At 38.4% G+C, this 24,721-nt stretch overlaps 1 protein-coding gene across 4 annotated transcripts in view; it reads left to right on the top strand.

The window, feature by feature from the left end:
* NELL1 (neural EGFL like 1) overlaps window positions 1-24,721 on the top strand; it is a 275,157-nt gene that overhangs the window by 82,941 nt on the left and 167,495 nt on the right. For all 4 annotated transcript variants that reach the window (XM_065065504.1, XM_065065502.1, XM_065065501.1 and 1 more), the window contains exon 12: window positions 4,828-4,956. In XM_065065504.1, the coding sequence (XP_064921576.1) occupies window positions 4,828-4,956 (129 nt within the window). The remainder of the gene's footprint in view (window positions 1-4,827; window positions 4,957-24,721) is intronic.

The raw sequence follows: 24,721 nt of genomic DNA, 5'->3' as shown, positions 1-24,721 counted from the left end.
GAAAGAGAGAAATGTAGATTGCTGAAGGGTACATTCTTGAACAGCAAGAGAACAGAGGTTTTGCAGTTTTTTGAAGTAAATAGGTAGAGATATTGTAAGAAGTACAGAAAGCATTACAGATGTTCTCAGGAAACCCTCAGACAAATGAGAGACACATTAGTGTTGCCATAAAAAAAGTAGAAGGAGATATGGATATAAGATGTATTGATTCCAGCTGTAGTCTTGAATGAGTTCTTGAATTCTTCAGCCCGTAATTAAGCCACATTACCAAATATGTTAAATGCTTAAAAACCTGGGTGACAGCACAAACCAGCTTAGCATGCTGATCTGGAAAAGCAGATCCTGAGATTCTGGGAGCTGGAACCTGCAGATATTCAGAAGCTTGGAGAAATAAGAGCAAAGTTCACATGTCCCAAAGTGGAATAAATGCTGAATTTTAGATAATCTGACTTGAGACCACTAAATCCTAGCTGGCTGTGCACTTGATGATGCTGCAGAAGTAATAGTTGCATGTCTGCTAGCATGAAATCTTTTTCATAATTGTCTTAGTACATTTATTAATGGTCATTCTACAGCCAGAAGAAAGAAGTAGAAAGATACAAGTATATTCTTAATAAAAATTAGAGCAAACATTTCAGCAGCCTTGTTAAAGGAGGAGAGTAATGTTATCAGAAATGTTTGGAGAAGGAACGGAGGTCATCAGGCCCATCAAAAATCTAAACACACTCTTCAATATTTAATTCCCCTGTTGGTAGAACCTAATTGTATCTTGAATGTCTTGAATGACTTTGAAGGGCTGTTGTGCACATTTCTGACTGTGTATGTGTGGGGAAAATGGTTTCTGACATCTGTTCTGAATGTGTTTATCTGTGATTTTAATTCATGCTCACTTGCCTTGTCATCTGTGTTGGCCTGAAATTAGTTTAGATTATCAGAAGTATTTAAGATTTTTTGGTGCTTCTGTCAAATCCTCTCCAATTGCCTGCTTGCTTGGATGTGGCGGTTCTATTTTAAGCCATGTCTCATGTTTAGAGAGGAGCTGACTGTCTCAGATAAGACTTTGCTGAATATTCTCAAGTCTCGGTAATTCAGTGATTTTCACCTGGGCAACCGGAACGTGTGCCCTCTGCTAGCTGAGATTCAGGGAACCCACTGCGGTACCAACGGGTGGTTTTGCCATCTGTGTAGGTATTTTACGGGAACCCCATAATCCATTTCACAGCAAAGAATTAATAAAAATCAGATGTTTGCATTCTTTTCCATTCTGCTTACTTGGGGATAAGAATTGCTCCTATGAATAGATTGGGCGTGAATAGATTGGTGTTTAAGTCAGTGCTTACGTCCCTCTCTATTTAGTCAGGAATAGAAGCAGAGCTGTTGCAGCCAGTGGCCCTCTGTCCATTTTTGAGTGTTTTGCTGAATAAGAATAAAATATTTAGCTAAATTGGATGTTGAATTGGGATTGTTAAATGTGAGAAGAACACAGCTAGCTTATTTCTTCGTGTTACAGTCCAAATATAGAATCACAGATATGAGGTGGCATTCATTTGCCAGAAGAGCAGGAAAAGCACTTGGGCCTAGTATGAGCTAAGAGTAGATGCCATTTTATTCCTTTCTTGCCTCCAAAACCCCAGCCGGGGGAATGCAGACCAGGCTCTGAGAAATGCAAGAACTGCACTTCCTTGGTGTGCACCTTTTAGCTCTTTTGAAGTGCTAAATGTGCATCTGCACTGCAAAAGTACTTGGAAAAGCCTCTGATCCAATCCATGGTATGGCAGCTCTGACAGGGGCGCAGTGAACCCTCACTCTTTTATGCCAATAAATAAGTTCTTTTGTTTGTTTCCTTCTGTTGGTTAACCTTAAAATGCAGTAACGTACAGTGTTGTAGCACCGTGCGTGTTCTTAACAGGAATGGCTTCCACTTTCCACTTATAGAGGTATTGAACATGTTTTCTGAAATGCTGTGGGAAATTGAAGTTGAGTCACTTTCAGTCAGCATTTTTAAAAGGTGTTTCACAGATCTTTTATAATAACAAATGCCGAGGCAATCTAGAGATGTAGTAGGTGTTCCATCATTGTGTATTCCTACTGAGAGGAGAACAATGAAAAGTTCTTTAGAGCTTCTAATTACTCAAGTTACAGAACTGTAGCATTGTTTTTTTTTCTTCTGTTCTCTTTTAACACCCTTCAAGCTTGAAAACGTAAGAAAAAGTCTGATTCTGAATGGAGACAGTTCATATTTGAGTTGATAATAAGGGAACAAAAGCAATACAGGTTTTTCCAGGCAATTTTTAACAAAAGGTGGCAGCTCTAGTGCTACAAAATGGGTAGTCAGGGTGGTCACCATATCTACTGATGAATTTCAAATAAACAGTGAAGAATTCTTAGGGATATAAGGGGATATTGAAAGTAATCAGTGGCTTGTGCTTGGGAGAAAGTGCTGTTAGAAAAGAGCGGCTGATCTGGGACTGAGGGCTTGTGATGAACGTTAACCCTGAGAAGCCATCCCTGGGGCTAATTGTGTGTTAAATTTGCCATGAACTGATCGCAGGGTAAAATGTTGACTGAGTGGTTTAAAGAGAGGCCAGAATCAAGGAGGTTTTTTTGGTGCAGAAAGTTGTATATGGGCTATTGTAACCAAAACATGCTAAGAAAGAATAAACAATTTTTACATGTTTGGACAAGAGGGAAATATAAATAAATAAAATTAAAATATGCTAAGACAGTAGTAACAATCTACACTAGATGAAAATGTGATATTTTTATGGTGCATAGCTTAACACACAGATGTGTTACATCGGTTCTGAGTAGTAGTATCTACCAGTAACAATCAAATACAAAACTAATGCTGTGTATGAGCTCAAAGGAGAATTATTATTCTAAAGGAGCAAGAACTAGACTAGGATGTCATAGTCTTAGGGGAAACGGCGACAAAGAAAATGTTATAAAACTTGTTGTCTCTTGGATATTATCTAGAACTCCAACAGAATAGTAATCCTGCTTGGGGAGTATAAATTAGATGCTGAATGGATGAGTTTGGGGAGATGGGTTCCAGTGTTCAGTTTCGATTATAATTATAAAGGCAAAAATGAGAAGTCAAATACTGTGATTGCCTAAATAGCTAAAGGCAGTGTAACTGCGCCCTTTTTTACCAGTATAAAATGTAGCCAGGCTTGACAAGGCTGTAGCTGGAATACTTAAGTGTTTTTTACCAGACTGTGAAATGAATGAAGACTAGAAGTGATATCATCAGTTTTCGTTAATGGAGATGGTTCTTTTTTGCAAGTTGGATTACAATGAAAGGACGTGCTAAAGGAGCACAAGGAGGGAACCTTGGTTCTTAATAAAATTAATCTGGAGTTTAAATGTGGAGTTGGACATTGTCTCTGAGAAAATGTCCTTGCTAACAAGTGTTACATTTTTAAAAAAAATGACCTCAACCCAAAGTTAGATGATTATACTAAAATGATGAAATCTGATTTTTAAGTTAAAAAATGACTGAAGTGCATGTTTAGAAACAAATAAACACCCTCTCAGTGAGCGACAGCTTCAGGATACCCCATGAAAATTTGCTGTCTTTAGATGAATACTACATTAAGTATAAGCTAAAGCCTTCCAAAGTTGCGTAAAGAATATCAAAGCAAGGGTTATGAACAACGATCTGAATCCGGCCTTTAGGTCTTAGAAGTCCAGGTCGTCTTTTTCTTGACTGTCATTAGGGGATGTTGGGAAAGTTTAGCATCAGTGAACTAGAACTTTTAGTTTGCTCCTTTATGACCAGGCAGAATTGGCAGGAACTGTGCTTATATTCATATGAGGGCAAGTTGGAACAGAAGTAGCTGATTCTATGTCTGGGTTTCTGGTTTCCCTCCTCATAGGAGAGAAAATGCAGAAAAAATAAGAATTACTGACATGACTGTTTATATATCTCAGGCACATAGAAATTGACTCTTGGATATTAATAGAGATAAAAACATCAAAAATGCACCAACAGGGGGAAAAAAATTGTTGTCAAATTCTGTGACGTATTTATTTCTCTCTCACAGTACTTCCAGTGGTGTGCCTTTAAAGAGATAAAGTTGCAATTACTTTCACTTTAGACTTCAGCAGGGAGAGATTTTGACACATCTTTGAGAAATAATGAAAATCAGGAAGAAAGAACTTCAGCCAGTTGTGCTTTTACACAAGAAAGTGGGAAAGTTCATCGTGCTTGTAGAAATGACTTTGTATGGAATAAAAGAAACTATTTATGAAGAAGCTACTCAGAAAAAAGGAGAGATTAATATAAATTCTCCCCTACAAAACATGATGCGTGGATTAAGCATAAACTGTAGAAACAATCCAAGTAGTTTTTGATGACAGAACAACAAGGTGCTGCATGAGGTTGTTTTGACTACCAGTACAGCTTTGTGTTCTAATGTAGCATCTCATTTTTGCTCTTCTAAAACCACACTTGATTATGTGTAATAAGAGAACTATGAAGGATTTTTATTTTAATATTCTGGGCAATTAGAGGTAAGGTGGCCTTTTATCCTACATGGGGTCATTAGATGACTGATGTGTTTTCATGGCTTCTTGCTTTGAAGTTATCTTTTCTCCTGACTAAAACTAGTCGTACAAATACATTTTTCAACAAAATGATTTCACTGAGAATGAGTTGGTGGAGGAATCCAAAAAGCCTGTGTACACCAGATAGGTTTATAGAGAGAATTTCTGGAATGTAGCATGCCAAAGTTCTTCAGAGTAATATAATCAATGTAAATATTAAACCTGAATATCTGAAATAAGCAACTTTTAATACTGTTTTGTGTGTTCCTTGTATTTCAGGCCATAACTTCTGTGCAGAGGGACACAAATGTGGTGAAAATTCAGAATGCAAGAACTGGAACACAAAAGCTACCTGTGAATGCAAGAGTGGTTACCTCTCTGTCCAAGGGGACTCTGCGTATTGTGAAGGTAAACAAAATATTTAAAGACCTGTCCCCTTGACAACCTACTTAGAAACACAGTGTCAAGTGAATAGTTGACAAATTAATTTCATTGGAAAGTTTGGTTTCATGGTAGTGAATATCACAAGGGTCCTCTTTACGTTCATAAATATGGATTGGAGATGACAAGTGGCACTGGATCACTCCGATTACCTATTTATGGGCACACTTCATGGAACACCGTGTCATGACAATTTTTAAAATAACATTTTTTTCAGACAATGGCACCTACCTCCTAAAATGTTTTTTTTAGAGAACAACATCTTTATAAGAAACATTTAATTTAGGAAGGGGGAATTCTGCTGACATTTGTGAGAAAGATAAGTGTGAAGGCGTGCTGAGGTGTATGATACAGAAATGATGATCTGCCGTCCTTCCTGAAGTGCATCTGTGGGCCAGGTACTTTACTGAAATGGTTTTCCTGTGACACAGAAGAGACCTGTTTCTTAGAAGAGTGTAGCCGAGGTACTTCTTTTGATGTATTATTCTATCACAGGAACAAATGCAACGGGGCATAATTCTCTCTTTTGTTTCTCGTTGTTTTCTAGAGTTTGCTGTTATTCGTAGCTGTGATGGTACTTACTGCAAACTAAATTGATGAATCAACATATACCACATTCCTTCCTGCCTTTGCATTGTGGTTTTTATTTGCCCTTGTATGTCAGGCTGCAATATTGAATCTTGGCCATCGTAGTAAGTTTTTGAACCTCTTTGTAAAAAATATTTCCCTCAATTCTTTTTCTAACGGTACTGGTGATGGGAGATGGCATTTTTGACAAGCTGTGAAGATATACTGTAGGAATTGAAAGACAGGATGAAAGAATAAAAAAGACATGCGTGGACTGGGCTTAAATTATCGTGCTTTCATAAAAAAGACCTCTTGGTGTATGTAAGTGAAAAGGACTGCTTTAAATAGTAGTTTATGGAACTGCTCAGTAAATTGCAGCTATAAATCTTGTGGTATTTAGTTCTCTACAAACAAAAATTCAAATGGTCCTATAGATGCACTTTCAGTGACTGGGAAAACAGTTCACAAGTTTCTTCTAAAGTTGGGCAGAAGATATGCTGTATATAGAAAAAGCTTTTTTCAATACAAAAAAACTGTGAGAAGAGCTGCTCTTTACATATTGCAAGGACTACTCTCAAGTCAGAAGATAGTAACAAGGCTCTTTATCAGCTGTAATACACAATCCAGTATTCGTTCTTTTTTGCTGTTTTACATAAAATCAGTGCTTAACCCTTTTATTTATCTCTGTGGAAAAAATTTAAACGTCTTTATTTTGCAGATGTTGGTGGTGCATTAGGGGTAGTGGTGGGGAAGGAGCTTTATGAAGGAATTAATGGGAATTACAACATATCTGGTCTACGTTACATTCAATTTCGGAAGGGCAAATGAAATCCCTGACTTCTGTGCATGTGGGTGAAACGTGAGGAGAGAGAACAAAGCTCCTTTAGGTGCCTGAGACCATGAGAGAGAGGCTTTCTGCATGTTATGAAATTATACATTTGCTAGAAGGAGCGAAGGTTTTAGGAGGTAAAGTGGAAAAGGCCCTGCAGCAAGGGCACCTACAGACTGACGAATCGATTAGCCAAGAGGTAACTCCTTTCAGCCCTGTGAAACCCTTTCACTCCTCACAACAGCTTTCTGCAACATCTCTTTTTAGGCCTCTCTGATTTCATTTATGTGTTTAATCTGCTAAACACAGTCACTTCATAGTTGCATGTACAACATCCTCAAATGCACGGTGGAGCTGTGATTTAAAGAAACGAGCTCAAAGGCGTGTGTCTGAAGGTAGAATAATGTGGCAGTATGTTGGTATTGTATAGGGGTAGATTTCTTTTTCTAGTGGTTTTGGATTTCTGTGTGTCTTGCGTAAGAAATAAATATACGAAACACCTGAACAACAAATAGTAAACGTACAAAACACCTGTGGAAGCAAGGAAGATCTCATGCTCAGCTGTGGTTCTGAATTGGTCTTCATCATTTCTAAGCCTTTAAACTTAAAAGGCATGTAAGATTACCGTTGCTTTTGAGATGGCGAGGTTGAACTATTTCATACTCATGACATGTGCTGATAAGCCGCACCTTAGTTCAGAGTGCTCCGGATCATTAAGTTAGAGCTTTCCAGATTTCTCATCTCTCACAATGTATTTGAACTGCTTGTGCGTGTAAATTCTAATATGTGGTATTATTTTACCTTACCTGTGTTTTTACTGTTATTTCTACTCCCTTTTGTATGGTTTCATCCTGCTGGAACTTATAGCATCATTTTGATCTTGTAAGATCTCTGAAGAATTGCGTTTGAGTCTGCTTTGCCTATTCACGTATATTTGTGTCTTTTTATTTTTTAACATTCCATATTCACATTTGCAGTACAGTGGAAATAACTGAAAAGATTCTAACTTTTCTCAGAGAATTGGCATCGGCAAATTTGTAAAATAAATCACAACAACCTGGGAGGCTTTTACTATTCATTCTCAGTAACTCCTTTTCAAGTAGTTAGCAGCTCCGTATGTCAAAATATATATGTAGGATAACCACCCACTTTATGTATTTCATTTCTGAAATAACATAAACGTGTTTAGGAAATACAGTTTCTGAAAACAAACAAGTAAATGAAGCTTATATTGAATGAAGGAGATAAGTGGAGATTCTCTGTGTTCTGTAAAAGCAAAGTATTTCACTTGAAAACAGAAAAGTTGGGGTCTTTTTACACTTGCATACTTTTCTTGCATGTATGAGATATAATTAGGGCATTCATCATTTTCAGAGAGACATATGGAGATATTTCTGTTAATCATATTGACTGGGGTTCAATTACTGATGGGGATACTTAGGCACAAGCATTGAACCACTGTCCATTTATCTCTGCCCCATATTCATGGATAAATTTTGGGAACTGCACAAGTAGCTGGAAAGTCCCATGTCCGCAGGATGCAAACATTCATGTTAAATGTAGCAGCATTTGCACACTTGCAGCTGGGACTTTTTAGCACATGAAATGGGAGCACCCGTGTTGAGGGCTGGAAGTCGCACCCATGAGAGTTAGAGATACCACTGCAGTTCAGTGGCAAAACCAGGGCTGAAATGGGGAGTTAATTTAAGTCTGCCTAATGCTGATTCTTCCAGACACAGTATGTGGTCTGTACAGCAGGCAGACAAATATTTGGCACGTCTTCAAAGCCAGAAAACTCCACAGTCTGTGACTACTTCACAAATACTAACGGGACAGGCCGTGCCGTGTCAGCACATGGAGAGTCTGAAACTCAGAGGTAAAATGAGAAAAATTAAGCCAAATCAGCTGAAAGTTTGTCACTAGCGTGCTTATCCACACTTTCTAGATGCTAACAAGCAAACAGCCGTCTCATCTGAAAAGAATATGGTCATTTTTCTGCTATATATTTCACAGTGAAGAGCAAAGGCAGAATTATTTTTTTCCCACCACATTTCAGTTCTGCATTCTTTATTACCTTCTTAACTTGAAAGATTAACAGCACTTTCCTACCTGCAGGGTTGTTATGTTGGTACAAAAGTGATTATTACCTACTGGCTGTTGAGCTCAGATTCATTGTGAGAGCCATTTAAATCCAAAGCAGGATGGATCTCCCAGTTAGGATAAATGTATTTTCTCAGTGACAAGAATGCATGAAACAAGAAAATTAGTATTAACCTTCTGTCCTTCATGCACAACTACTTATGCCGTCAAGAAATATCTAGTAAAACTGATACAGTAGCACATCACGAGATGTCATGTTATATAGAAGTATTATTTTAGCTTTCTGCTTAACCAGTGTCACCAGAGAATGTTCCTGTGATAATGGGTGTAATATAGGAAAGGATACACTGATTAAAGTGGGCCTATAAGATTATTGTTCTCATTGTCTTCACTATATTGTAGCGTGTGTTTTCCCTCTATAGAGAAGTAGGATTGTACATGGTCTGTAAGGTGTCTTCCACCTGTTGATGTAAAGAGTGTAAACAAAGGGAGTGAATCTGAGTTGATCTTTTAGGAACAGGTGATAAAATAAAGGTATTTTATAAGAATATTAAAAAAACACGACCAGCCAACAAAAATCCAAGCAAAAGAAACCAAAAAAACAAGCCACCTTCAGAGTAAAAGTCTGATGGCAATCTACTGGGTTTCCACAGCTGATGTTTTTCTTGCTGTATGAAATAAGTTGGACTTCGTTGAATTTCCCCTCCCTCCTCTGTAGTGATTTCATTGCAGCTGTTCTAATTTCACTGCATTGTGGCTTGGGACGTGACATGGACATTGTGCAGCATCCTATAAACCTTCTATGGGGCAGTGATGTATGTGGTTTTGGATGGTGTCCATGGGTTTGACTTCTGGGTCAGTTTTTAAGGATAACCCTTCTGTTTGTTCTCTCAAAAAACCCACCTCACAAGGCATCCGTATTTCCCATGCTCATCATTCACTTTACATGACAATAAACGTAAGTTCTATGCTGTGTGGGTGGACATATATGCATAACTACATATCAGACACTTCATGAAATTGCCTAAAGTTTAGAAAATGGGAAAAATATTCACGGCAAATGACTGTTCATTGCAAGTTCACTCAGTTTTCCTCTACACTGAAACCGTAGCAAAGAGGAGGGCAGGGGAAGAATCTAAGTGTGCAAGAGCCAACATCACCATCTCTGCCTCAAAGACTGTGTCAATGGCAGCATTTCAGTTAGAAACAAGTTCTCCCATGGAGACTAAAAAAACCAAAACCAACCAAAAAACCCAATCCAAAACCAAACAAACAAAATACCACAACAAAAGAAGAAAAAACCCCAAACCACCAGCCCCCTGCACCACCAAAAACCCAAACAACCTGCTCCAACTTTCTCCCATTCTTTATGAACATGGAACTTAGTGCCAGGTGGGTTTTGTTTTTTAAGAGTTTCACAATTTCTTCAAGAGACCCTTGTTAACCTAATTTTTAATCTTATCAGTGAAAGTCCCTTCTCTTGGTGATATAATGTGAATAATACATTGGTCCTGTCTACTGTTTTCATAAAGACTTTATTTTAAATGAACTCAAATTCACCTTTTATAATGAGATCAAGAGGCAGACACTTGTCAGTCTCCTCCATTTGTGGCTTTATGGACTTTAATAAACGAGACTGCAGTTTCCTTCTGCAAGTGGAAGAGACTGAATTAAAACCAAAACACACCCTTCCCCCTGCCAAGTGTATACGTCCAAAGGCAGAGATGATATAAGTGCTAGTGCGTGGAAAGTTTTCAAACAAAATGCTAAAGTTTTATACTAAGGAGGTTCATGAGCTTGTTAGAAAATTATGTTTATGCCTTATATGGCTCTAGATGGATTATTTGTGTTATCAAAAGTGCTTTTATATTTCCAAGTGAATTAGTTTACTATTCCAACTACCAAACCTTGGAAAGTGAAATTATTTGCCATCCCCTGGAGTAACTTTTGGTGCAATGTCACGCTGAGATTTATATGAAAAAAGAATTTAATTTCTAATAAGGTGTAACCATATGTTTTGGAGTTACTGTAATAAAGTGTCATAAATAATTATGGCTCCAAAGAAATTCAGCCTTGCAACTGTCAGTTCTTATGTTAGTAACTTGCATTTGAATAGATTACAATCATTGCTATGAAAGGAAAAAAAACCTCTTTGCCTCTTCAGAATGGTGATAAAAATCCTGCTCTGCGGCTGTTTAGACTTTTTGTTCAAATGGAGGGATTGGGGATGCTGTCTCCCCTTCAACAATTGCTTACATGTGTTAGGGTTGCATTCTTATGAATTGTATTGCACGTAATTTAATATCTCATATATAAAGCTTTGTTTTTTACCTTTTGTTATTTGCCAAGAAGGGGCTGATCATTTCTAAGACAGAATGAAGCAATAGTGGGCTAGTTCACTGCCTGTCTCTTCAATCTATGTTTGCATTCATCCTCTAAGATCTCTTTGTGTGCCCACATTCCAGATTTGGGTGCAGGGCTGCATTTATGCTTCTAACTTCTTTTTAAAAATAGAACTTTATCCCATTTTTAGATGACTTAAAGAAAAACTCAGCGATGTGTTGGCTACTAGTTGTAGCAGAATCTGACTTTAAAGCTGGCCAGTAAAAAATTAATAGATTGTATATTCCTGCTGGGTCGGCATCGTTATCTTTACGCTATAATGACCCTTAAAGGAAATTGTCCCCATTGCATGTTCCAGCACTGAAAGATGGAGAAATCTGTGCCATAAATAGTGACTTGGTATGCATGTACTAGCCCTTGTGAACAGAAAGAGCTCTTGCTGTACTTTACCCATTAAGCGCTTGTATTGATCCGGATATCATCAAAATTCTATCTTCAAAGTAGGACAGTATAGCTCCTGTCATGTTTCTGCTGACATCAGCAAATAAGGGAAAAATTTGGAAGAGTTTTTAGTGGCGCTATGGCAGGTTAGACCAGATAAGTGGTTGTAGCAAACAGTTGGCAGCAAAGCAAAGAAAAGGATTCTGTGTTGTTTTTGTAATGATGGTCAAAAGTTTGCTAGTGGCTGAAGTGGGCTGATAAATGCTGAGAAATATTTGTATATAATGAGGAAGTTTTGCTTCCACTTGAATGCAAGCCACTTGCAGAGCTTTTATACCAATTGCTAAAAAGTGTGCACTTAGCTTTTAAAACTTAGATGTTGAGGTGTTGCTCTTTTTAAAATCTGGAACATAACTAGACTAATTGGAAATGATGTGTGTGTGGATGTACCTGTGACACACCTCTGTGTGTGTGTGCATATACGTAAAATGGTATTTTCCTGTTGGAGCACAAAAGGCTGCCTGGGATCTGACAGAATAGCAGCTTTCCCAAGGACCTGTGAAGTCAAGGTGAAGACTACAAGGTTTACGTTTAAATTGTGCTTTAGGCAATTTGGTGGAACTAATGTATATGCACATATGAGACATAGGGTCTTGTTTTCCATTGACTTTGTGTTATGGAGCCCAGTGATGTGTTTAGTTTTAAACTGTATCCATTGGCTGCACATGAGGCCCTGAGAATGGGAAAGGGCTGTGACAGGGCCAAAGGCTCTGGGGTGCAGTGAGTTCACATCGCTCCATAACCAGCTGTTCACAGCTGGGGGCCTGCCCATGTCAGAGAGGAATCCAGATCAGGTTTCCTCTTTCCTCCCCCAAAGTACTGCTGTTTTATCAGACAGTATAAGAAATCATCTTGTCTTCAGGCCATTTTTCCTTCCTGGCAGCAAAGAGCATTAATGATTAAAGCTGATTTTAGAATCTTTTGGTTGAATACTGTTTAGCAAGCTGTTTCTGAATTCTCTACTGTAGGCCGGTGAAACATATGGAGTGGGCTCAAAAATGATAGTTTCAATACACCTTGCTGAGCCGTACAGTCTGTGATTATTTCGGAAAAGCTATGGGATTAAGTATTACAGCCAAGTCCAACTAGCCTCAATATCACACAACAGCAAGAGCAATACATTTTGAGAACATGGTTTTAAAGCTCTAGCAAATGGAAATGTCAGTCAACATGAGATAAGATTACTTTGGCTTTTTCTTTCATTGTGATACCTCGTTTGTAAAGGACATCATTACTCTAGAGTGTATCGTTAATTGTTTTTCACTGCCTAGAAGGTCAATTCTTTTTAAAAGCTACTGGATGTTCACGACTTAACTTGACCAAAAAAATTCAATAACAAAAAGTATTAACTGAAAAACAAATGCCTATAATGGACTAGTATATTTATTCTGGATGGCTGAGCAAGGCTTGTCTAGCATGCTTTGGGGACTGTTACTGCAATGGATTCTGGTTATGACTGGGCAATTGCTGCAGTTTGGGACAACTGTGTACCTGGGGTTAGATGGGTCCCATATAACCAGATGTGATTCCAAAGTTAGTGCTGCCTTCAAAGTGGGGTTGGAATAGAAAACCTCCAGAAGTAAGTTCCAACCTATATTTTTTTTTATGATTCTATCGCCTCTTATTCCAGTACTGTGTTTTGCATCAGGAGCACTGGAGGGCCACTAGGTGCTGTTGACTCCCCGTGGTTACCTTTTGCAGTGCTTGAGGTTGCAGAGAGGGCAACTATTTTGCATAGTCGAAAGCCTTGAAATGAGAAAAATGTGATCTCTTAACTGCTTGTACTTGTAAACTTTTTTTCAGTTACTTGAAAGAAACTCGGTGTGCAGTTTTGAGGCTCAAGCTGTCTTTCCATTGCTCTTAAAGAATGGCTTTGAGGGCATGGAGTTCCTTGTCCAAATGGCTGTTCTCATAGCCAGTTTATAGATAACCTGTTGGACCAGAAGAGGGAAGGATGTGCATTTGTTCTGCAGCAAGATGAGTGACAAACTGAACACCCCACCGTCCACCCCGTCAGTTTTGGGAACACGGAAATGAACTTAATTTGCTAGAGGACCATGTGAAGGATTTAGAGGGTTCTGATCTCAGCCTAGAGGTTGTTGAGTCCTCAGGTAATGGATGCAATAAAGTACGTGTACAAAATAATTTTGTTCAGATTTGTATATAGATATTAGGGATCTTGGGGAAAAAGGGCATTAAACTCCTCAGGGATGTTCTCATCGCTGTGGTGTGTCAAAGAAATTTTTCTCTTAAAATGCTTTTCATGACCCTTTTAAGGAGTTTCAATGCTTCTGTACAAGTGGGTCTGAGGTTATGGGGCTTCTTGAGCAGATGCTGGGGTGTAAATGAGAAGGGACCCCATGGGACACAGTGCTACTTTGGCCATGAAGCCACAGCACCCATCTTGGGAGAAGGTACCAGGGCTGAGTGTGGCTACAAAGCAGGTGACAGTGAAAAGCTCAGGACTTGGTGAGCTGGGGGACTTATAGTGCCCGGGGGCTGTAATATAGGTTGCAAATACAGCAGCTTTGCTGCATTCAGAGAAGGATGTCTAGTAGATGTTTTGTGTTGACCGGTTTAAAATATTAAGGGTTTGCTCTACCTAAAGACAGTTCCAAAAGAAAGACCAAAAAAAGGACAACAAACCACACAACCACCCCCTTTTCACCACAACTCATGTTTGTTGTGTTTGGTTTTTTTAAAACTACTGAATAAAATTAAGTTTTTATCCTTCAGTCAAAAACCTAAATGGAAAAATCATCCGTTTTCTCATAGAAATATTTATTTGTTATTATTTTTAATGGAAAATGTGTTTTGCCCCTGCTAATAGTATAACTGGAGGCTGTTCCAGTAAATATTATCTATTGCCTTTTTCCTTATGCAAACATATTTTGTTTCCAGTAGATGGGAAAACTAAATTGGTTCTGAAAGTACAAGAGTCACTAAATCATGACAAATGTCAGTTTATACTGACACATTTCTTCCTGCAAGATGTAGTAAGTGACTTACTGAGATGGTTCTTGGTATTCAAAGCTAATGTGCATATAAAAAACAAAGCACACAAGTTAAGTAATCATCGGGAAGGATGTTTTTGCTAACCGAGGGCTTTGCTAGATGGTTAACTCTCTGCTTTCTTTTTGGGTTTCTGCATGTGTATTTTGCATCTGTTCCCAGCATTTCTCCTTATGGCTTTTGTTCAGATTAACATGGAATGGAGTCGTACAGGGTGTGTCTCTATTAAATGCAAATAATTCTGAATTTATTCAGAGGCGTTGAGCTTTTGGCATTATCAAGATGCACTAGGGTTACCCTGGTGTAGAGCAATTTTAATAAATCTCTTTCTGCTCACCACTGAAATTGAGACACATTTGCTTTATATATTTATATTAAGTTTTATTTTCAAACAATATATCAATTCCCAGTTTTTTTCAGTGCAATTCCTTTATGGAAACACTTTTATAAATTTAGCGAAGAAAAAGAGCAACATATTTTCTTATTGTATTGCATGAGGAGCTGCCTTTGAACAGAAATTAAAAATAAGTCTGGTTGCACTGTCCTAGTAAGAAAAGGAGGCGTTACTTGGGCCTTCATAGATGTCAGATCCGTCCATTTCCCGTTGTATCTCTGCACAGGTTTCTCTTTTTCAGTTTGCTGTCTGGAAAGTGGGATAGTGCTATGAAATAATCCCTTGGTTGTCTTGCTTGCAGTATCGTGAGGTTTACTGGATGAAGGTAATTGATAAGGGGGACAGCACAATAATACCACAAAATAGACTGAAGTAAGTGTAGAGAAATAAGGGAACTGCTTACACAGTGTGAAGCAAAGTGGTTGCTTTATGTTTTTAAAACGTTTATTTAGTTTTAAAATTTTTATTAACCAGGTGTTATTGACAACTGAGCAAAGGCTTTCTATCAAATATTCATTTACACATCTAATTTTTAGAAAGGTAATTCCTCTCATTCTGTAAGATTTTTGACAGACAAATCAGTTTAATTTAGGTAACCACGTCTGAAATAACTCTCAAAAAGTGCATTTTTCTGAGACATGTACCTCTATTTAATAACCTGCTGCTTTGCTGCTTTGTACCTGGAACTTTTAAAAAAGTTAGAAAGAGACTTTGATTCAAGTAATTGAAATGAGCACTAAAGTATCTCCAGCATCTACAAAGATAACTCATATTGATGTTACTTTCCTATTGATTTGCTGACTCTTACAATAATTTCAGTATTCATTTTTTTTTTTTTTCCTAGAGTTTTTCCCAGTTAATGCATCTATTCTTTGTATCTAAAAGGTAAATTTCAAAATACCCTTTGGGTGTTCTAGAAATTTTTTCACTGTCCTTCTTAGCACTTTTGATTTCCTCAATTCATTTCTAGATTAGACACCTCAGTTTTCCTTCTTGCTATTGTTAGTCTCTGAATAATTGCAATTTTATTAATCTTATTTTTTATTGGTTGTTTTGAAGATGTTACTGTGTTTCCATCTTCTCCTCCACTCCCTCACTGAAGCCATGTATGTCTCATACCAGTTTTCCCTGTCACGATCACTGTGTTTCAATAGTAGAAAATAGTTTTCTACTTACAGGCTTAAAAAAGTGCTTGAAAATGATTAGGGTGGAATTTGCTATAATAAATATAAGTTAGGTTTTCATATTCTCATTTCTACTTCTTTTTTTTTTTTTTTTTCTTCCTTGATCTGATTTATTTAAATATGTGATTGTTGTGCTTAATGTGCAGTAAACCCAAACAAATTAAACCCTTTCCTGTGAAATACAAATTCCTTTTAATCTCTCATCTTCCTTAGGATGGCTTCCTTCTCATCTTCATTTTCATTATTTTGTTTCCCTAATTCTTATGACTCATATTTTCCCTTCAGTGTTTCACCAGGGAAAGCATCTCTAAGTATCGGTAGCTATTAGTGCTGAGATAATTATATGAATACACAATAGCGTCTTCAGACGTGAATGTGAGTTGGTGTTGGCTCAGAGACACGCTGTGTTTTGCAAAAAGAGAGAACTACTAATTTGTGAAGAGTTTGCACTAAAAAATGACGGGTTGCCTTAGGTCTGGCTCCAGGTGTGGGCCAAGCAGGCAGCAGATCTCTTTCCTGGCAGGTTGACCATACCCAAACTCTGCTTTCCATCTGTTGGAGCCCAAGATGCAGAAGATGCAGGGCTTGGTGGTGCTCCTGCTTCTGCTGCCCAGGGGAGAGATGATAAAGTAGGGCCTGTCGGCGTGGTGGATGGTCAAGAAATAGCTGTTGCCGTTCCCACTTTTTCTGTTTCCTCAGAAGCACGTCACTGGGGTCTTTATTTCCTTGCTTTTCCTTGCACATCCATAAGGCAGTAAAACTCAGTTGATTCAGCGCTTTGCAGTGTCATGACTGTGCTGCTGGCTGGTTTGTGTTTCTTCTTCACCAGACCATTGCAAAGAACATAGTGCGACATTTGGGCAATAGAGATCCCACGTGAGCCTGAAATTGTTGCTCATGCATTCCTGCTTCCAGGAGCAGGAACGATCCTGATGATTTTTCTCTCCATGAAGCTCTTCCTTACTGCTAAAATATGGGGGGTGTTTTCCATTGTGGGCTTTTATGCAAAACGGGAAGAATTTTGCAGTATTTCTATGGACTTGTATGGAAACGTAACTGAGAAAAATGGAAAATCGGCCAAGCATACTGGGAAGATGAAGATAATTGCTGGCTGGTAGAATGTGTGTAACCAACATTTAGGCTAATTCAGACTCTTAAGAGTAGATAATGCATGTGAATTGTTCTTCAGTCAAGCACTATTTTACTGGAATTCTAACTTCTATTTAGGAACCACTGTGTTGGTAATGAAAAGTTTCCTCCGTTTATTTGGGCACAAGCGACACTAACCTTTGAAGGTCAGGCCTTTGCCTCTGTTCTGGAGCTTGCTTTAACCTGGTACCCCTTAGGTGACTTTATTTGCTTTTTGGCTTTGAGTCCAGCTAGCTGAATCAGTGCTATTGTGAAAAGGTCAGCAGCAATCTGAAGTGCATTCAGTTTTCCTGCAAGAATGTAAGGCACAATTTCTAATCTTCCTTTTCTATGAGGATCAGTGCACAGCCTGGCACGGCCACTGTGTGTGGCTTTCATCTAATGATTTTCCATACAAACAATAATATCAAATTTGGATAAAAACAATGCACCTTCGTGGCTGGCCGGGCAGCTGATGTTTGACAATGCAGCAGCTGCAATGCACCAACGTACCTTTTAGTAATTAGCACCTTGCTGTTTTTACTATCAGTGCTATCCTGCATAAAAGGCTACAAAACACTGGATATTATAAAGACATTCAGCTTTTGCCATACGCTGTTTCGGTTGCCAGGAGTATTTGGTTTTGTGTTGTGTTACATGGGGAAAGTGGCAACTCAGTCTGAGTGCTAACAGATTCCTGTCAGTTGTTTCTTGGTTAGTATTGGCATTATTGGATATTCATTAATGTGCAACAGATGATGAATGTGGAGGCGGACTGAACCATCTTCTCTCATTAAGCATTTGGAAACAAATGAATTTCTGTTTCAGGTGAGCAGAGTTCTTTTTTTCCTTAGTTAACACAATATAAATAACTGGAGCTCAGTTAAATCTATTTTATAATTCACATAAATCTTGAAATGAACTAATGAGTAGCGTGGAATAGAGAACTGTATCTCAGACTGCATGGGATCCTAATCAATATGAATTCCCCTGAGCTATTATCTATTTTGTGCTAGGTTCTCATTGATTTTATAAACATTTTAACACTAGCCATAATCCTCTTTGAATATAAATCCTTCCTCGGTAGTTTCTCCTGTATTTTAATTAGTTCTAAAATGACCGACTTGAGAAGTCTTCCTTTAATTTATTACTAAAACGGAGAAGTTCTCCCAAGTTTTCTTTGCAGCGCTAATCTGACCCCTGTGAGATCAGCAGGTACACTCTCAGAATTGGTGATGCTGAGAAAGCCTGAGACAGCCAAAAAATGCCGAAGTTAGAAACTGCTAGAAAATCAGAATTCTTGAGCAAAAAGCAACCCATTTGTAGTGAGGTATTTTCTTGATTTTGACTCGTGTGAGTTGAGACAGTGTTCTTTCCTTCAAAAGAAAAAACTTGAAGGAGACTGAGATGATCCTTCTGGGACTGGAGAGTTGGGACATGGGCATTATACCCTCCTTCTAATTTAAAGATATAGGGGACGTAGGCCGTCTATTCCATTTTAAACTGAATTAGTTGAATTTTTTTTTAAATCAATGACTGGTGCAATTTCTTTGACTTAAGTCTTGGAGAAGAATATTTAAGTTGAAGAGATGATACTGAAAATGTTTTGTTGTGACATAAAAATAAATATCCAACAACTAGCATAAAAGCTGGCACTGTTATTCCTTTATATATATATTTATAGATATAGCAGTAGGAGGTATTTTGACCCGTAGATAAACAGACTGTATCATCCGTTAAACTGTTTGGAGCTACAGGGGATAAACTGAGTTGGGGCTGTCTGAACTGCAGCAGTGTCAGATGCTATTCTTTGATATTCCTGATCAGGGGTGCATTTAAACCCTAGGGGAGTTTTCTTTGAACATATGTCAGTTGTATGTCTTATCATAGGCTGGTTTTATGTGGTGGGGCATATTGGATTCTTGCTTGGCTATATCAAGAAAAAAATGCTTCTTGAAAAAATGGAGAATATCTTTTTCTTGCAGTTATTCAACCAACAGCAGGGCTGAACTGCTCTGTAATGTTTAGCTGAACTGCAGGAATAATGTTATGTTATGATAGGTATATAGACAGGAAATAACCTGTGTATGTATATAAGTATATATACATCATAAAATATTAACTTGACCTGAATCCATGTGCTTGTAGCGAACAACTGAAGTTCCAGCATTTTGTTTTTTTTTGCTAGTTTTAGATTTAACCTTCCTTAAGAGATGCCATTGCAGTTTTAGGGTAGCTGTAGGATGCCATTGTAGTCTCGGGGTTTTCTCCTTCCACATAAGATGTATCAGTAAGTGTGTGTATGTATCACATGGCATGGGAAGATCTAAAGACAGAGGAGTTATTTATGCTTATAACTGCTTTAATTTCTACAGTGTCTGAAACTTATGTTTTTTGAGGCAGGCTATCACTGTGATAGGTGTTATTCAAATGTACGATGAAAATAGGATTCATTTTCCAGGAGGCTTTCTAACCTAAGACAAGAGACCGTGTTTTAGGTGGGAGGAAAAAAGTATGTGGGAATGTGGTTTGAAGCTGAAATCCTAGAACAGCTTCCTTTTTCCTTAAGTAAAATCCTGCTTTTTTAAGTGAATAGTTTCTGCTTTAAAAATTATTTTTGTAAACCTAAACATGCATTGAATCGTGGTGATGAAAGTAAGGCAGAGACATCTCTGAGCAAGAAGGAAGTTGCACTAAGTTCTTACTTCAGCAAGAGCTGTCAGCCTCTACAACAGGTTTTGTCCTCAGATGAAGTCCATGGTGCCCAGCTTGAGATTGGATCTCAGCAAGAGTTTCCTCTCCGCCCAACTTCACGGGGCTGGCAGTTCCTCCAAGGTAGCAGTGGCTCATTTCCACCCCAGAGAGAGCTGTCGTGTGGCACTTACTGCCCCATAGCCAAATATTGTCAGGAGGTAACAACACAGAACCACAGACAGGTGGAAAGATGCAAGAATGTGCTTGGAATACAGCTTTAGCTGAGTCATTTGTCAGGGCCTTTAGGTGTCATGGAAAAGGATTATTCCTAGGGGGTTTTGAAGGGAGATGCTTGGGGTGGTGTTGTTAATGCAAAACTAATTTGAGTGCAATGTGAGAGAATAAGTGATTGTGCTTTTTTTTTAGTAATTGTAACTCTCATGGTTTGATTCTGGTTAGGAGTCAGTCTCTTGGCGCCAAATGTGTGATTATAGTTAAACTTGGAAGAGCACGTGATAGCCCTTGAAATTGAAGACAAACATAGCAAAAGGCAAATCAGTCAAGGAAAGTATAGAGAAGGTACGATTAAATCTTTTGTTGAATCTGAATAATGTGAACTTGAACTCATACATTGACTTGTGTAGCTTCACATGACAGAGCTGAAAAGAGCTGCCAAGTGCTGTGTGGTACATCCTTTCATGTGGTGGTTCTCCCCTCTTGGCTGCTGGGGAAGAGCTGAAAGCTGCTCCCTGTTAGACTTCTGCTGGCTTTTCTGATACAAGAGGTAGCATTGGTTTGAGCTGGGAGGACTTCTCTGCAGCACATGTTGATTTCTGTAGCATTTTGTAGGTTCTGGTGTTCAGCTCAGTAATCAGAACACTAGTTAGCTTTGTTACTCATGAGATGGCTTGTGATAATTGTGTGCTGACACGACAGTGTATGTATGGATTAAGTATGACTTACTAAAAGCTTTAAAACCTTTTTCCCGTGCATATCAAGCACTGTAGTGCAAGAGAAACACAGAACAGAGTTCTCAATAAATAGCAAGGCAGGGATTATCCTTGGGTTGTAGCTGTGAAGTATTGAACCAAATGTTACCTGAAGAGTTTAGATGAATTTTATCTTAAATGTAGTGTCTGTTCACATGTTCCTCTGCACTTTGAAGCCAACTCTTTTAATATTTAACCATTCAGGTTGTCTTGAACAATGTGTGAATAGTGAGATGTAAGCAAGAGGCTAAATGTTGGTGTGTGATCAAATCATAATGTTCTTCACAGTTTGTGTGTTCAGCATTTCCATTTAATGACTACAAGTATCTCACACCAAGTTTCACGTGTTTCCCTCCATCACCTTCTTTCTTTTTTACCCCTGTAAGAGAATGAGTGATGTTTATTCATTACCTCAAAGTCACTTTGCTGTGATGAGGAGCAATTTTGAAGGCTGTTAATAAACCAAATGTGAAGGTACCAGAAAAAGCGTTCTAAGCTTGGATTATGTGAATTGCTTATTTATGAAAAGAAGCCTCGTCCATAGCTACATACATACTCATACATATTTATACACTAGTATATTTTAGATGGTAGCTGCATCGTACCTTTAGGCTGTTGTTTCGTCTGTTGTAATCATGTTGCAATAATTAAAACATGAGAGACACAAACAAACAAACAAAACCTTGTTTTAGTGTAATAGAGCTTATGATGCCTGACAGATAGAAGTAATTAATTTTTGCATGAAAAGCATACAATGGGAATGCTGTCAAAACTGCGCACTAACCAAACTGTGTTGAGGAGGCACTAAGTACACTTGAACTGCATGGAACTTGCTGATACAGGACACATTGGGCTTTTCTTGTTTGTTCCTTTCCAGTATTTGTTTGTACGGAGAGGCTGCATTTGTCACATCTGAGCAAAGCCCAGTTACTCACCAGCTGCTTTCATTGCATTGTTTACCAAATTCTCATTTACTGCAAATGGTGTCTTTCCTTTCAAAAGGTGCCAGTCGTCTGTTTTTCTACATGTCTCATCAAGCTTGATGCAAACCCCGGGTTCTTGCTGCATGATTGACTTTTTTATTTGTTTGGATAGGTTGGCTATCCAGACTTCCCATTGTTTTTTATGCATTTTTAGAGGCGCCTTGATTTTAGCTGAGATTTTTGATAACTTGGATCCTGTGATCAGCATCTATTTTCTCTAAAGCTTAGGCCAGCAGTTTTTCTCACTGGTCACTGGCCCTAGAACTAGAAATGAATAGTTAAATATTATGGTTTTAACTGTGCTCGCCGTACTGTCTATAGGTGGAAGGAGAACTGAAGAGCCATTTGCCAGTGGTTTAAGCAGAATGAAGTAGTTTCCCAAGCCTTTTATCATTATTTTTCCAATTGTCTGTGCATTGACTATAGTTTTCTAATGTCTCATTTTTCAAAGTTGCTGAAAAGGCTTCCTAGTCTCTCCATGGGCTCCTTCAATTCCAGTTCCTGTGGAACCAGAGCTCAGTGTGGTCCAACAAAAGCAGCAGCTGATTGCCAGGGCCCAGCATTGTTGTGTTGCCTCAGTCCCCTAAGTGCTGCATCCCAAGAACGCGTCTCCCAGGGTACCTGGAGTCGCCTTCACAAAGCACTAATGACACAGCGACTTGCTGATTGCCATAGGGACAGGAGCAGTGCTCGCAACCAACAGATTAAAAAACCCAAATCTTTACTGTTTGCAAAGGAGGTGAAAAAGAATAAATGATACTCTCTCATAAAACAAAACTATACTTAAGAGTATAATTGGCCACAGCAGACTTTTGTTTTCCCCTGACAAAAGGACTCACTCCATGAGCTGTTTGGCATGATTGAAAAACCTCAGCATGACTCTTTTGAGTTAGTAAGGCAGAGTTGAATCAAGTTATCTAAGATGTATTATGACACTTCAAATGACAGTTATTTGCATGTCTCAGGTGACGGCCTGGGTCCTTGAATATTAGTTTGACTGAACTTAAAAGTCACATGAGTTACTGCTTTTAAGATCAGCAAATGAGGTTTTCATGGACATGCAATATATAGTAATATATTATTTAAATCAGAACAGGGCTTCTCTACTGACAGTTTCCTGATGTGGCAGTTGGGCTGAAGTCATTCTCAGTTTTGTTATATGTTTCTTTCTCTCATCATCAGTGCGTTATTCTAGGGTTTTAAATATGTGGTCCAAAAAATCATACCAATGTTTTTTAAGCTCCTCAGCTAAGCAATCTCTCTGGTTTTGTTTCTCCATGGGATGAAAAGCCTCACAGCCCTCTTAGGACCAAACTTTTTCTATTCACTAAATGCTGTGGTCTAGTCAAATAAGAATATGCCACATGAGAAGGAGAAAACAGTTGAGTTTTTGTTGTGTACAAATAGTGCGCCAGTTACAGCATGTGATGAAAATGAGTGCAGCATAAAGAAAATGTGCAATTCTCATGTGAGAGGCCAGCTGTCAGATCCTTTCTTGTGTCTTCTCCATTGGCCTTACAAAGGAAATTTTGCTCTCTCGAGACATCTTTTTATGAGCAAACATAAACCAGTTCCGACTTCACCACCAGATGGGTTTGCTCTGATTGTTGGGAGGGTGTCCAGAGAAAGGGCTGCGTGAATCCTCTGAAGTGGAGGGCTGACCTGGGCACTCAGTGTATCTGAAGGCATTTAATGGTTGGGCTGTTGCACAAAGGGAAGAAGCTGCTTCTTTCTCCTCTATTTGGGGAAAAAAAAGAAGTTGGTCACCTTTTGAAAGAGAGAGAGAGGATCAATCCCTAAAGACAGTTCAGCTCTTAATCTTCAATTTAAATCCTTAAAATCTCATGACTTTAATGGATGTTTTAAGTGCTTAAGTAGGAATTAGGAGCCTGCACACTTTGGCCCATTGTGTCTATTTTATCAGGAAAATGTGAGGTGGAGGTGTCTCCCTGTTAAATGTAGTGCAGCCATTAAAGCTGGAGAAGAGCTGGGATTTGAGCTAAACCTTTGCAATGATGTTGTTTGTGGTGGTGTTTGTTTGTGTAGTGTTTTGTGGCAAGTAGTAGTTATGTGGGAATTGTGACCTCTGAAATAGCTGTTGGGGCTCAAGGATTTGTTGCATCTGCCTCTATGTTATTTGACTAAATATTTTTAATATCTGCAAAGATTGTGAGCATATGAGATGAGCTGTTCTTAGTAACAGACCAAGGAATAAACTCTTGCAATAATTATTAAAAGATAGCACAGTGTAGCACTCCTCTTGGCCAGCTCAGCACAAAGAAAAAAATGTGGGTACTAGTTTAGGATAGTAAGTGTCTATATCCTTAAAAATGAGGAAACTAAGATGACTCGAGCCAAGCCTTTTCTGATGTTGTCTACTGAATCAATCACTCAACACAGCCAAAAAAATTCACGAACATGCATATCAATAAATTCAATAGATGTGATTGATGTTTGTGCTTGTGTTATGAGCTGGTGCACAGATAATGTTCTCCATGTGAAAGATGAACATAACTTGAGAATAATCCTAGTTTAAGATCTTAAATTAGGTACACAATGTAAGATTCCAACATTCTAAAAGTCACAGCATAATTTCTTGTAGAATTCCATGTAACTTTTGGATCAAATTTAAGGGCAGGTAGGAGATCTCCAGATTATATTTGAGTGATGAATGATTTAGATGAATAATTGGTGACCAGTTGAAAGATTGGCCCTTTGCTTACCAGTTTAATTTTTGATGCCTCTAGTAACATCTTTGAAAACCTTGTAACGCATCATCTTTACTGATATTAGTGAAAGAAGAAGGTGATGGGAAATAATTATGTGAAGAACAGGTGCTTTCTATGTGCAGTAGGTAAGGAAATGCCCCATGAAATACTTGGCTACTGTCCTTCATCTCTGGACTTAGTTTGTCATAAAAAGTGAAGTCCCACCCAGAAAAAAAAGTATAAAGCCAGAAAACTAGCAATCTGTATCTATGGGTGTCCTGGCATTCCTTATCTGAAAAG

This window comes from Columba livia, chromosome 5 (genome assembly GCF_036013475.1).
Source record: "Columba livia isolate bColLiv1 breed racing homer chromosome 5, bColLiv1.pat.W.v2, whole genome shotgun sequence".
NCBI classification, from domain to species: domain Eukaryota; kingdom Metazoa; phylum Chordata; class Aves; order Columbiformes; family Columbidae; genus Columba; species Columba livia.
This window is presented reverse-complemented; position numbering and strand designations above follow the sequence as displayed.